The sequence below is a fragment of the Thamnophis elegans genome, chromosome 6 (assembly GCF_009769535.1).
Source record: "Thamnophis elegans isolate rThaEle1 chromosome 6, rThaEle1.pri, whole genome shotgun sequence".
Classification (NCBI taxonomy): Eukaryota; Metazoa; Chordata; class Lepidosauria; order Squamata; family Colubridae; genus Thamnophis; species Thamnophis elegans.
The window spans coordinates 68,005,844-68,021,274 of record NC_045546.1 but is presented as its reverse complement, the minus strand read 5'-3'; the positions used below and the strand labels follow the sequence as shown (position 1 = coordinate 68,021,274).

The 15,431-nt window shown below is 38.1% G+C and overlaps 1 protein-coding gene across 1 annotated transcript in view; it reads left to right on the top strand.

Annotated features, from left to right (window-relative positions):
• The first annotated feature begins 4,422 nt into the window (after positions 1-4,422).
• The window catches only part of HDAC3 (histone deacetylase 3), a 38,279-nt gene continuing 27,270 nt past the window's right edge, over positions 4,423-15,431 (top strand). The window contains exons 1-3 of the mRNA XM_032219843.1: positions 4,423-4,525; positions 5,894-5,976; positions 12,807-12,949. Of these exons, the coding sequence (XP_032075734.1) occupies positions 4,471-4,525; positions 5,894-5,976; positions 12,807-12,949 (281 nt within the window). The 5' untranslated portion in view covers positions 4,423-4,470. The remainder of the gene's footprint in view (positions 4,526-5,893; positions 5,977-12,806; positions 12,950-15,431) is intronic.

The following is a 15,431-nucleotide window of genomic DNA, read 5'->3' as shown; positions in this document are numbered from 1 at the left end:
AAGCTGTATTGTTCTAAGTCTTTTTGTACCTTGCCTGGATATTTATGTACCAGTATATTTCTATTCCTTGAGATTTTAGGTCTTGGTTTGGTTTAAGTTTCCCTTGCCCATCCAATATCTCTTTATATCTCACTGTAATTTGGCCCAGTTTTCCAAATCTTTTTTTATTTGTTGTGGTAGTTTAATATAGTTGTCTTTTTTTCTGAATTCCCAATTTCCTCTCCAATTTCTCTTTCTGATTATGTGTAAGGTTTTTAGTTATTCCCTTTGTCTTCTCTTTCTTTATTTTTAATCCTGCCACTTTACCAAATTCCTCTATTTCTTGCATTAGTACTGTCCTCTATGATGAAAACCCGGTCATCTGCAAATGCCTGTATTTTATATTCTTCTTTTTTTATTCTTAATCCTTTTATTTCACATTTTTGACTAATTTGTATCAACAATACTTCTAATGATAGGATAAATAGAAGGGGAGATAGTAGGCATCCCTTTGGCTATATTAAATTTCTCTGTCAATTTCCCATTTACTATTATTATTTTTCCTATTTGAGTAGAGCCTTCATCATCCCCATAAACTTTTCTCCAAATTTCATTGTGATTAATTGGGTAAGAAACTGCCAATTTAAATTACTGAACACTTTTTGTGCATCCACAAATATCAACACTGTCTGTTTCTCAGGTTTTTCATAGTAGTCTAATATTTTCATTATCATTCTTGCATTGTTTTTTAATCGTTGTTTTGGAAGAAATGCATTTTGGTCAGGGTGAATAATTTCATTTAATATTTTTTTAACCTTTACGCTATAATCGTGACAAATATTTTATGGTTGGCATTTAGTAATGAAATTGGTCTATAGTTTTTGAACTGCTGATTGTCAGTACCCTTTTGGAATTAATGTTATAGATGCCGCAATCCATGAATTTGTTAATCCAGCTTGCTCTAGCGCTTCATAATTCAGTTCCAACATTGGTCCCTCAAGTGGCTGTTGATGTCAGGCCTGCAGTCATATTCCGTTTTAGGATCTTTGGCCTGCCACACTCTCTATTATTTCATTATGCTGTTTCATTAGTGTAGTAATTGGGAGGGGGAATAGAAAGTAGTAGAATTGTGGAATGTGTTGTTGTCATTCCTTTCTAGAACCCAAGGTTATCTTTTGTCTCTGCACCTCTGCACCTAACTGGAACCAGCTGGGGGGAGATGCCAGCGTGGCCGAAGAAGATTGGACCATGTGATGGGTGTGGGGATAAGATCATGAACTTTTAACTTGGTGGAATCCCAGGAAGCTTTTAGATTTGGGATTCCAGTTTGTGCCAACATGTCTGTCTTATTAAATTGGAACTTTAAGGATAGCTCTTCCTTGGACTCTGATTTAATTCTGCATGATATTTGGAATGCTGACAGTTGAATTTTTTTGTATAATTCTGCTGGAATGCCATCTGGTCTTGGGTTTTATTATTATTTTGTTTTTTAATTGCCTCCTTCATTTCCGTCATCATTATTTTATCATTTATCATTTCCCAAGTTTCATCTGATATTGTCGGCAAATCCCTCTCTTTTAAGTATTGTTTAATATTTTCTTCTAATACGTCCTCTTGGTTATATAATTTTTTAGAAAAAGTTTTGGATGATTTTTCTTCCCCTCTGACTGGTAATGAAGATTCCTCTTCTCATCCTGTAGTTGTTGTATTAATTTTTTCTCTTTCTTCAATTTATAGAACCATCTCCCTTGTTTATTAGCGTTTTAAAAGAAATTTTGTTTTGTCATTCTAAGGTTTCATGTCATTTCTTCTTGTAGCATTAAATTGATTTTAAGTTTCACTAGATCTCTTTCTTCTTTAATTTTATTATTTTTTGGTTCTTCCTGTAGGGTACATTCCAATTCTTTGAATTTTTTCTGGAGTGCCATTTGGTCATCTTCTTCTCCACGCCACATAGGTTATTGTTAAACCCCGGATATGCGTTTTAGTTGTGTCCCATAAATTTTGTAGCATTGTTTGTTCTTTCTGATTTTCCCTAAAAAATAATTTGAGTTTTTTTGCCATCATTTGCACATATGATTTTTCTTTTAGAATCCTCTGGTTTAATGTTCATCTCTCTCTTTTTCTTTGTCCCTTCCATTGTATTTTTAAGTGGTTATGGTTAGTCCAGTTGTTCGGCAAAACCTCTATGTAATCTAATAGTTCTAAATACAAGCATAAATCTATAGGTAATTTGAATCTGGAAACACCTTACAAACATTTACCTTAGATATTATTAAATATTATAAATTATATTATAAATCTTATAAAAATCCTAACATTTAATTATATCTAAACTATGTCTCAAGATGTATAGTTAAATTCATACATTTCCATACAGTCAATTTAAGAGTAATTATAAAGTACATATTTAGTATTCTTCACATTATATTTTTTATTACACGAGTATAGGTATATATATGACAAACTTTTCCTCTAATTTTTACATAGCCTATTATGTGTACATAAATATAGGGATATAACAGAGTATCAAATAGACATATGGAAATAAATATCCAATAATATATAAGTAACAGATATATATAAAAGTTATTTGATTGTATTTGTTTCTAAATTTACTATTGTTAAATATAGTCCGTTGTTCAAGTTCTAGTATATTAGAAAATAGTCTCTGAAGTTCCTATTATAATCAGTTAAGATCCATCCATTAAATAGTGAATTTCTGTCCTTTGACATTACAATTGCATAAGCTCTTCTTTATCTCTTTATTTCCAAGATGTCGCCTCCCTCCTATTTAGCACAGTCACTGTAATTTCTCCAGCAAGAGTTTTCTTTCTGAACCATGTATTTTAATCACAGTCTTAATCCCAGTTAATAGTCTCTTTGTTTTTCAAAGGGTGCCTCACTCCTTCTACATGATCTGTCCTTCTCAATATCTGTCTCTACACTGCCTCCACTCCCACTGCCAAATCACCGCTTTTCTTGCATCTCGGAGACTCACTCATCAGCTGATGAAGTCCGTATTTCCCAAAATCAGAGAGTCAAATAAATGCCAAATTCCTCTCTGGCTATTTCCACAGATACTTCACACTGTTTTACCACTCTTCTCTTCCTACTCCGTTCAAAAAGACAGGTTATCACGCCTCCGATCTGCCATAGAGGCCAATTTTGTTCGCATCAGATCTGAGGGGTTCCTCTTGTAACAGGAGATCGCACTTCTCTCTTACCTCCGAGGTCTCCCCTCTACTCTGCTGATCCTTTCAGGATCCAACTTCACCCTAAGAGCCTCCAAACAAACAAACAAAAATCGGGCAAACTAAATGGAACCCCGTGACTTCCACCAGAAGCTCGAATTTGGCAGACTTTTCTCGGACTCTTTACAAACTATTTGTGACTCATTATGGGCTGTGAATGAACATAATTCATAGACTTGGACACTATATCATTTATTTTACAAAAAGAAACCCAAAATAGGTGTGTGAAAAACTAAATATTTGTTTTTAACTAAATATTTGTTTGTAGCCTTATAGAGGATGAAGAGTTATCAAATTTGTAATAACAATTAGAAGTCACTCTACCTATTTTATCTCTTTATCTTACTTCTTACTATTGCACTTTTTCTTTTTCTGAGTTTAGTTTGTTTTCACTTTTACTATTGCAAATGAAATTTTTAATAAAAAAATATGAAAATGGCATTTGTCCTTAGGTTATTAAAAGCAATGGTAGTTCATAATAGTAGAATTTGAGTTGATGTACGTTGTTTAAGGATGTGTGAAAACAGCCATATGTAAAGATGCTCAAGTTTTGTTTAATTTGGAAGGGTTACTGATATATTGTTTTCGTTTTTTATGAAAAAGTTAAATCCTTTATCAATGATTACTTTCCTGGCAACGCAGAAGGCTTCAGGGATTCTAAGTCAGACCTACGCTGCTTCCTGCTGCTTCCTGCAATGCAGTGACTCCAGTCTCTGGTCTAGTTGAAGATTCTATCACAATCTGGTATTTTAGATTCGAACCTATGAGAGTATTTCTGAGAGTATTTTAAAAAGATGGTAGAAGCGAGTCTTTTATTCCATTTTGTATTACCGCTATTTAAACTATTTAAATATAATTGTTTATATTTAAACCTAGAGGGAAAGAAAAGGTTTTTAAAAATATCGTTACTCTCGCTTAGAGATCATCCAACTTTTGGCCGCCCAGATACGGCAGCAAATAAAAACAGCAAACCGAACAGAATCTGAACCCTGCTATTTGACTAAGAAGCAACGAGACTCCTCAATGCCTTCTTGCTCTTCGCTACATAGCAACTCATTCCGACCCCAAACCAGAAAGGAGGCGGTGACCAGGCGCCTGCGCGCAGGGAAAGAAAGGTCTTTCTTCCTTCCGGGTACAGCTTCCGCACGTCGCCTAGGCGACGCGGTGACGTAAGCCTGTGGTTGGAGGGGCGCAACCGGGAGGTCATTCGGCGCACAAGTCCTTCCGAGTTTAGGGTATGGCGAAGACTGTGGCTTATTTCTATGATCCCGATGTGGGCAATTTTCATTACGGTGCGTGCGCAGCAGCGGTAATTGGGAATGTTGGGATGCTCGTGCTTTCTGATCGAATGAAGGCTGTCTGATTTTCCCTCGGTGGAGGGAAGGATTGGACTTTTCCTAATAGCCATGTGCTATAGTTTCTCCTCTTTATCAGAAAGGCATTTCGGTCCTTGTCTTTGTTTTTTGGGCAACGGTGAAAAAAAGCTTTTAACTTTCCTGATTTGAAAGACTGCAGTTCTGTGCACGTGTAGGAGACCTGGTTGGAATCATTTCACACTACTTCATGTTTTGAGAAACAATAATAGAATAGAATAAGAATTAGAATTAGAATAAACAGATTTAGAAGGGACCTTATAAGGGTCCAACCCCCTGCTCAAGCAGGAGATCATTCTAACGGTATGAGTCTTTCCAAGTGCTCTTGATTACGTTTGAACTGCTTCATTATAATTACTGCAGTCATATATGCATCATGAACTTAAACAAGAATCTTGTGCCCTTCAAAAGCTAACTTGCTTTAATTCTTACAGCAGTGCTTACTGTTACACACACAACCTATCAATGACCCAACCAACTTCTGTTTCAGAGTAACACATCTAATGATATAGATTATCGCTTGTGGTTTGCAAAGGTCCAGATAGCACCAAAGAGCACCTGGATTTTTGCAGTCCAGATCTGATAGCCTAACATAGTGGCACACTATTCATAGTGGAGTATAATTGTATCTGTATTTATGGAATGTGATAGAATTGAAGCATTGTTCTGTGAGTATCTTTATGAAATATTAGAGTGTATGTGCAGAATCATAGATTCTTGATATTATTTTTTTCAAGCAAAGTTTATTTTGTTACATACTTAAAACTTCTTTATAAAAAAAGTGTTGTCCAGATTTCCCCCTCTTTACATTTTCTAATTATACGTATACATATGCATTTTACATTTTTTCCATTTTATATTTCAGTCATCTTGTCTTCATTCCATAATCTCCCGCTTAATTTTAAATTCTTAATATTATTCTTTTTGATATTATTATTGTACAGAGTTGTAGCCATGCTTTTTACTTTATGAAAGTTATTGCAGTTGTTCAGAACTTCAAGTCGATTCCAAGATGTATACATGTATATTACAGATAATCACTTTGTGAAAAGATACGGTTGCACACGGGACTTGTTTTGATTGTTTAAACTTTAAGGAAATTTCCAAAACAAGATAAATATGTCTAGATCCCAGTTAATGAATTAATAGTCTTTTAAAAGGCCTTGCACTTTTACTTTCCATTTTATTCTTTGAGAACTTGTGGTAGTGATCAGGTAGATAGATTCCTGTGCTTCTGCTGTGGAGATGTTAATTACATGTGTTTCTCTCCCCCCCCCCCCATATTAGGAACAGGACATCCCATGAAACCACATCGGTTGGCATTGACCCACAGTCTGGTGCTACATTATGGACTCTATAAGAAGATGATTGTAAGTGCTGGATTTCACATGTTTGCTTTTAGATAATTATTACAACTTTTAAAGAATTGATATGTTAGCCAGTACGCACTATATAATGTGCTTTTAAGTATAATAAAACAGAAGACAATATTTCAAAGCAGGAATCCATAGTTTGGACATTGTTTACCAGATTCAAAATTATGATATACTTGACTTGTTTTGTTTCTGTCAGTTTCAGCTAAGGAAGATCTTACCCCACCTTCCTTTCCCATGGAAAAGATGGTTCAGTACCTTCTGGCATAAATGCCAGAGTTGATAGTTGCAGGTAGTTATATTACCTTTGTATTATTACATACAAAGTGCCAGGATAGTTTCTGATCACCTGTTTACTCTGCAGGAAAGGAAGAAAGTTCAACTTATTAAATTGCATTGAAAGCTAACCAATCTCTTGGAATGGGTGTTTAATAAATATATCTGAATTAAAAGCAATATTATGTGGCATATTATAGCATTAGTTTTGTGATTTAGAATATAGCTTGTTAAACATATAAATTGTAATTCCACTGAACTCCTGGAATTTTGATTCATGTTTATAAGATACCTTTTATGTAACATGTTTGAATCCATTCTCATCCTTGGAAACTCACTGGCAGAGAAATTTGCAAACTAACAGTACAGTATATCAAAAGATGACATGTTCAGGATGATATCATGACACAAACTCCACTTTTACTTGCAGGGCAGTGTTGAGGCAAGTACCACAATTGTGTCTTTTGTATTGTCACTGAGGAAAGGGAGGGCTGACTATCCAGTAGCAGCAGGCGAAAGGCAAATAAGAAGAGAGGATAAAAAAACAACTACAGCACACAAGGCAAAGAATAAGGGGATAAATAAGTAGGCAGAGTAGACAATAGCAAGTGTGGAATATAAAAAAGAAGGAAGGGATAAATTAAGTTCACAAGAAAACAAGGAGGGAAAGGATCACAAGAAGGCAGGGAAAAAGAGATACTTATAGAGCACTTCATGACAGGATAAAAACAAACCTTACATTTAGACTCACTCAACACTGAAACTTTAAAAAATTGACATTTTTAAATGAACTGCTAGAATTTTAATTTTTAAACTAGACATTTTCCCCTAAATTTTTAAATGATCTGTTAGAGTATCAAATTCTAAATTTTTCCCTTTTAAAAATCTGTGAAAAAAATAGATTACTACCCTTTTATATTACTACACATAGGGATAAATGGCACAAAATGAACCTGAAAACAATATTGAGTGATTCAGCTGGGCAAGAAAGTTAAAGAGTTAGGTGCACAAGTAGTTTTTTGATCTGTACTGCCAATGAAAGGTCAACATCTAGTAAGAGAACAAGAAAACCACTGGCTAAAGGTTTGTGTTACCAAGAGAACTTCGGATTCCTGGATCATGGTCTGCACTACCTCCACAATGGGCTTTTGATAAGAGATGGGCTGTACCTAACAAAAACAGGAAGAATGTTTTCAGAAAACAGTTGGCTCAACTTATCAGGAGGGCTTTAAACTTAAAATTGAGGGGAGGGGTGACCAATCTCTACAATCTATGGGACCTAATTCTAAGCAAAAACCTCCCAAAAACAAATCAAATAATAAGGAAGGAGCAATGGGAAGGAAGACAAACATAAACACCAGGGAGACATGAAAGTCAGATATAAAATATCTCAAATGCCTATATACAAAAACTCAAAGTTTGGGGAACAAACAGGTGAAGATGAATTATTAGTACATAAGGATAGATATGATATAGTTGCAATTACCAAAATTTGGTGGGATGAAACCCTCAACTGAAACATGCTGACAGAAAAATACATACTGTTAAAAAAAAAAAACTAGGCCCCATAAAAGAGGAGTTGGAGTTGCATTATATGTAAAACATAATTACATTGCCACAGAAATGCACGAGACCAAAGATGAAAACTTCTTAGAATGCATATGGGCCAATATATATATAAAAAGAATGATATTGCTATAGGTATATACTACAGGCCACCCAACTAAGCAGAAAAAATAGATGTACTTTTTGCCAACCAACTAACAATCATAGATAGGAAACACACTACAATAGTAATGGGGGACTTCAATTACCCTGACATCAATTGGAATACTAATTCAGCACCAAGTGAGAAATCGAATAGCCAACTTAGTTGACAACTTTGTTATGCAAAAGAGGGACAGCCATACTGGACTTAATTCTTACAAACAGAAGAAGTAATAGAGGGAACTGAAATTGCAGGAACCTTGGGGGAGAGTGACAATGTCATATTGGAATAATGCAAACATAGAACATAATCATCTCAGAACCACAGTACCATATCTTTTAAAAATCCTGGAGTACCGGAGAACTACCTTAGGATTGGAAAAGAGCTGATATGGTCCCCATCTTCAAAAATGGAGGGGGAAAAACCTAGATTTAGGAAACTACAGGCCATTCAATCTAACATGAATACCTGGGAAGGTACTAAAAAAGCTAATTTAAAAATATATCTGCAAGCAGATCTAGAAATAATAAAAGTTATAACTAAAAGCCAGCATAGGTTTCTTAAAAAACAAAGCAAAATACTGTGGACATAGTATACTTAGACTTCTAAGGCTTTCAACAAAGTACCCTATTTTTCACAGTATAAGATGAACTCCCCCCCCCTTAAAATTTGGGTAGATCTTATACACCAAATGTAGCCCTGCCCACCCACCGCCCCCACCCTTTGGCCATTTTCGGCCTCCGTGCATTGCGTTTTAGTCCTGTTCCAGGCTGCAGGGATTGCCACAGATCATTGCCACCTTCGTGCCTGTGTTTTTGGCCTCTATGCCTTGTATTATAAGCCTCCGAATGCTTCATTTCAGACCCATTCAAGGCTGCAGCGATTGCCAGAGCACATCGCCGCTGATCACTGCCTCTGCACATCATGTTTTCAGCCTCTGCACATCAGTTCTTAGCCTCTGCGTGTTGTGCTTTTGGGCGGTTCCAGGCGGCGAGGATTGCCACTGCCACCAATCCCCACTGCCTGGAACCACCTGAAAATGTGGCGCAGAGGCCAAAAATGGGGCATGCGGAGGCCAAAAAACGCAATGCACAGAGGCCAAAACATTATGCACGGATGTGGCAATGTGCTCTGGCGATCCCCATAGCCTTGAACGTTCAGAGGCTGAAAATACGAGGCACAGGCCAAAAATGTGAGGCACAGAGGCGACGATGGTATGTGGCAATCCTTGCAGCCTGGAACAGCTGCTGGTGCTGAATCAGGCTGCAATAATGTGCTGAAGCTGACCTGACTGAGCCAGATGAATACCGATGGATGCTGGTAGGCAGAATTTTTTTTCTTGTTTTCCTTCCCCAAAATTAAGGTACGTCTTATACTCCAAAAAATACAGTAGATCACAACCTACTTCTTGGTAAGCTAGATAAAAGTGGGATAGATAGCATCACCATTGTAATTGACAAATTATACTCAATGAGTAGCCCTTAATGGTACTGCATCTGCATGGAGTGAAGTAAGCAGTAGGGTACCAGAAGGTTCTGTCTTAGGCTCAGTACTCTTCAATGACTTAGATGAGGGAATAGAAGGGGAACTTACTAAATTTGCAGTTGATATTAAGCTGTCAGGAATAACCAATACACCTAGATCAAGGGTGTCAAGCTGAATTTCATTGAGGGCTGCATCAGGATTTTGGTTGCCCTCAAAGGGCCACAGTTGCATGTAAGACTATGACGACTAATAGGTAGGTGTGGTTGGGTAGTCACTGCTGGGTCACCGTGACTAGATGGACATGGCTGGCTTGAGAGGGGTTTGGAGCAGAATACCACCTATGTCCCTTCCAACTCTGTTATTCTGTATTTGTTTGGGATTTGATTGGATGATTTATTTGGGATTGGATTAGATGATTTATTTTTAGAGGCTTTCGCCTCTAAATTTCTAGCTAGATTGAACCTCATTAGTTGAATGGATAACCACCAGAAAATCTCATAATTGAGGATCAGACCAAGGATTCAGAAAAACATCTAAAACCCAGCAATGATACTATTTTATTATCAAGGAATCAAGGATAATGTTCAGCAAGACTCCGGAGAAATTTTACCAACATTGTTACGCAGCAGTTACAGATAGTCCTTCTAGAAAAAATGAAAATGTCAGGGTTCCAAGTAACACCCCCAACCACTCCAAGGCTAGCAGTTCCTCAAAGTTCCATTTTATTATGGAATAATAATTCCATAACAAAGCCCTTGGGTTTCCCCCACCCAAAAGAAGTTCTCTGCACTGACATGTCCATCACATGGTCCAATCCCCTGCATTTACATGTCCATCACATAGTCCAATCAATCCATCATTCCCACTGGACATATTTTCTAGTCATGCCTCTCCAGCTGCAGGTTGAATATCCTTGACTCTCAGAGAAAAGAATGTTGTTATGGCTATCTATCTCTACCCACTTTATGCAATACCCCTCTCAGTGTCCCACAGCAGGGCTGTGCACTAAATGTGGCAGCCCTAAAGATCCAAAGAGAAAGATGGTCTCCAGGGGGCTGGGGGGTGGGGCAGAGGGGAGAAGAGCTCAAATATTGCCACAACAGTGATGAAGCTTTATTCTAATTACAAAGTTCTCAATTTACGACCACAATTGTGCCCAAAATTTCTGTTGTTGAGAAAGTTATTAAGTGAATTTTGCCCCATTTTATGATATTTTTTACCACAGTTGCTGTGTGAATCACTTCAGTTGGTAAATTAGTAACGTGGTTATTAAGTGAATGTTTTTCCCATTGATTTTGTTTGTCAGAAGGTCACAAAAGGTGGTCAAATTACCCCGCGACACTACTATCATCATAAATATGAATTAGTTGCCCACTATCTGAATTTTGATCAAGTGACCATGGGGATGCTACCGTGTTTCCCCGAAAATACGACAGGGTCTTATTTTCTTTTTACTTACAAAATATGGCCTTGGCCTTATTATAGGGGAGGGCTTATTGTTTTGGGTTTGCCGAGCGGCTGCTCCCTTGCGAAATGGCTCCCGAAGAGCTGGGCACAGCCTCAGGGGCGAAGCAACTATGAGGTGACCAAGCTCATGAGCAACCGCCCGGCAACCTCCCTCTCCAGCCGGGTAGAGCACCTTTCATTGACCTAGGGGGTATCACTAAGGCACCAAGCCACGTGGCGCTCTGCCGGCTCCCCAGCTCCCGCGGCTTGGCACATTAGGGATACCCGTTAGGTCAGTGCATAGAGCTCTGCCCAGCTGGAAAAGAGAGTTGTGTGAGCGCCTGTTCTGCCTCCAGCAGGCATGCCTCCTAGCCTCAACATGTCCAGGCCCAGCTCTCCCTACAGCAGCCGCTGCCACGCTCCAAGCATAATGTCTTCTCCGGTTCCAAACTCCCAAACTTGGCTGCCGAGTCATCCAACAGCGGCCACTCTAGGAGTGTGCTCTATGGTGTAAGCCTCCAGAGCACAAAAAAATGGCCCAACGGACAAACCAGAAGTCCGTTCCCGAACTTCCTGTTTGCCCATAAGGCTGGTTTTTTGCTCTCAGGGAAGCTCCTGAAGCCTCCAGAGGCCTCTGAGGGGGGGGGGCTGTTTTCTCCCTCCCCAGGCTCCTATAAAGCCTCTGGAGGGCAAAGAAAGCATGCAAAAAATGAGGGGTCGCACCTGTCATGCGTGCATGCGTGCTGGGGGGTCACACATTGAATTATGGGCGCAGCACACCTGCGCACGACCCCCCCTGCTCTCTCCCGCTGCTTATGGCATGCGAGCCAAAAAAGGTTTGCCATCGCTGACTTAGGCTATAAGAAGACGGGCAAGACCCTGAAACTGAGCTGCAGCATGGTGGCCAAGACCATACAGTGGTTTAACAGGACAGGTTCCACTCAGAACAGGCCTCGCCATGGTCGACCAAAGAAGTTGAATGCCCATGCTCAGCGGTCATATCCAGAGGTTTGGGAACTAGACGTATGAGTGCTGCCAGCATTGCTGCAGAGGTTGAAGGGGTGGGGAGTCAGCCTGTTAGTGCTAAGACCATATGCTGTGTGTTGCATTAAATTGGTCTGCAGGGCTATTGTCCCAGAAGGAAGCCTCTTCTAAAGATGATACATAAGAAAGCCCACAAACCGTTTGCTTCAGACAAGCAGACTAAGGAATCAAATACTCAATCTTAGTTTGTGACTTACAGATATTTCTGATGGAAGTTGTGACTAGGTTTTTGTTCATTTTTGGTTGGTGCACCAATTATCTGGAAGATTTGATCACCTCCTGATTGAACTACTACAGTGTTCTTTAACTGGGGATGCCTTTGGAATTGTCTCAGAAGCTGGTGCCGGTGCAAAGGGTCTGTGGGGGATCTGCTATTGGGACCCTCTGCACCAACTCCAGCTTCTGAGCCAACTTGAGTATTTGATAGTCATGATACTTCGTCTTAATCCTATCTAATAGGCTAGGTGTTCCTCAGCTAAAAAAATTTAGATCCTGTACTAATGCTGAGGTACTCTTGATTCATGTGCATGTTTTGGTCCCCATGTTTGGAATGCAGATACTAATTCAACAGTTACTCTTGAAGAAATGTGTTTAGTAATAGTAGTAGTAATAGTAGTTTTAACTGTTTTGTCTTTTTATATTTAACACTGTCCAATTTACATTTCTTCCTCCTCTAATTGAAGTTTTCTCCATCCTTTCCTCCCCTATTGCATGTAGATGGGCGACATGGGTGTGTATATATAAATTTAATTATGCTTGCCAGCTTATGGTAACCTACCACATGTGTCTGAGAAAGTGAACTTTAGCCTTATAAGCTTGTTCAATAATAAAATTGTTATTAAAATGCTTTATAACTTTTTTCCTGCAGGTATTTAAGCCCTATCAAGCTTCTCAGCATGACATGTGTCGCTTTCATTCAGAAGATTATATTGACTTCCTTCAAAGAGTTAGTCCTAACAACATGCAAGGATTCACCAAAAGCCTCAATGCTTTCAATGTGGGAGATGACTGGTTAGTATTCTACACCATTTAGAGATATAGGATGGGTGAGAAGGGTGTAAAGTTTACATGTTTTGGAAACTGCATAAGAAATGTCTCCCATGGATAAAATTTATACATTTTGGTATATTTAATTTTTTTTCACTAAAAATTTGGTACTTAACATCTAAACCATTCATCCAGCTAATTAGGAGACTTAACAATTTGTTTCCTGTCAAGGACAAGGTAGTTTTCTCCGCCATTCCATTTATAGAAACCAACTGAATTAACAAATCTTCAACTGGTAATGAGACTGAATCCTCAACTGCACTTGAAGGCGATACGATATTTAGGGAACACAAGAGAGATTGTGTGATATTAATAGTTATATATAAAGATGCTGGGAAGCTCAGAAGGAACAGCTGGCAACAGCAACTTCTTCCCCTCAGATCTTCTACATAAAACTCTTGCTTCATTCTGCCTTATGATAGTGTGATCCTGTTAGACTTGTGATCCCAGTGTTATCTCCATAGCAATAGACATCTCTATGTCCTCAGCGCTCTCTGCCTTTTTTTTTCATTTTAGTTAGGCGTTTTGGAATGGGCAAGTTCTCCCCTCCACAAGCAATCATAGTTCTCAAGATATAAAATATACCCAATAGCCCCAAAATGTTGGATCTTTGAAATCTTAAGATATGACATTTTAAATCTCCATGTTTAGTGTTTATACACAAATATATTTGTACACATAACAGCTAATCTTTTGGTGGAACCAAAGACTAGCAAGAGTCACAGCGGTTTTTCCTCTTTTAAACCTGATCTCCTTTTCCAAAGGCATCAGTTATCATCTGGAAGGAACAATCTCCCTCCCCCTGGAACCACACAAGGCAGAAGCTTCCCCTGCGTGTCAGCAAAGTAGCCCTTGATTTTCCCCCATGGGGATCCACATGGACCCTATGACCATTAAGAGATCATTTGTTGGGCAGAAAAAAGGAGCTGACATCGCGATGGTACGATGTGTCCAGTTGACACTTTTGCCGCTGGACAGTCCATTTGGACCTAAATTGTCTTGAAGAGATGGTGACAGGGAAGAGTACCTCTTGCTGATCTCAGGGACACCGCAAAGTCCCTGATTGATCCAAGAGAATCTCTTCTTGCCAGCGACAATAAGCACAGCCTCAAGCTGCTGAAGTCGGAACAGCTCCGCAACAGGAGGAAAGCGGAAAGAGAAAGTGTGTCCATCTGGTGAAGAAATCTTATTTTTATAAAAGACTGCCCAAAAAAGATTGAAGTTAAATTAAACTGGTAAAGAAAAGGAAATAAGCAGCGAAATTAAGCATTATTGGACAGTGCGTTATCTTTTTTTATTTTATTTTTTTCTACGGATGGAAGTTTTATAAACATTTTTTACTTTTTAAAGTGAAAGTATCGGATTTTCTTCTTCTATTTCTTTTTTTTACCTATGGTTTAAATCTTTTCCTTTATTTCTACACTACTGGTTGGGATGGATTTTTTTATTTTGTTTCATTTAAGAATTTTGTTTCTTCTAAGCCTGAAACATAAAGAAGATATAAAAGGAATATAAAGAGGATATAATCTTAGAGGTAAAAGAAGTTACACTGCCACTTGGAGGTTGGAGATTGAGACCTGGAAACATTGCTTTTCTTTTTTCTCTTTGATCATTTTGACCTTGCACTTCAAAGACTTCAGCTTGTTTATGGAAGAAATGAGAAGAGCATGGGTTGTTTACACAGGTGCTCTTTGGATGCTTGTTGGTAGCTGGAAAGAAGTGAAAACAAAGATTTGTTTTTAAACCAGAGTGGCAGTGTTTACTAATTAGAAGGATGGTAGGACATCAAAAAGAAACCATAACATTACAACCGATTATGTTTGGAATTCAAAAATTATTAGAAACAACAGAGAGAATTGAGAAGAGATGGGAAAATATTGAAAATATAAATTGTAATGTAAAATCTGATGGAAAAAATGGAAGATATCCAGCAAATGGAAAAAGTGGAGGCTAGAGTCCTAAAAAACCAAGGGAAAAATGAACAAAGAGGCAAGATAACCATGGATATTGACAGTGAACTGAAAGTGGTTGGAGATGGAAAGAGTGGAACAAGGAAAGGGAAGTTAGATGGAAAGGTACTTTACTCCAGATTTCAAGGTATAGAAGAAGAAAAAAGAGAAGAATTGATGGACCTAAGGAGAGAAACTTTGACAAAAACACTACTGATAACCAAAGATAAGCTGATTAAAGAAGCTGATGGAGGGTTTCGAGATTTTACAAGATATGTAATAAGCAACAAGTTGTGAAGAGAAGTCCAAACAAATTTGATTAAGGAAATAACCAGAAGACTAATTCCACAAATGGCAAAAGAAATAGGATTACACTATTACTGGAAAGACACAGGTTGAAATATGAAAATTAATAATAAAACACTAGTTAAATTTAGTTAAAATTAGAGCATTATGTTAAAAATGTAGTAATAATGGATAAAGTTAGATAAATAATT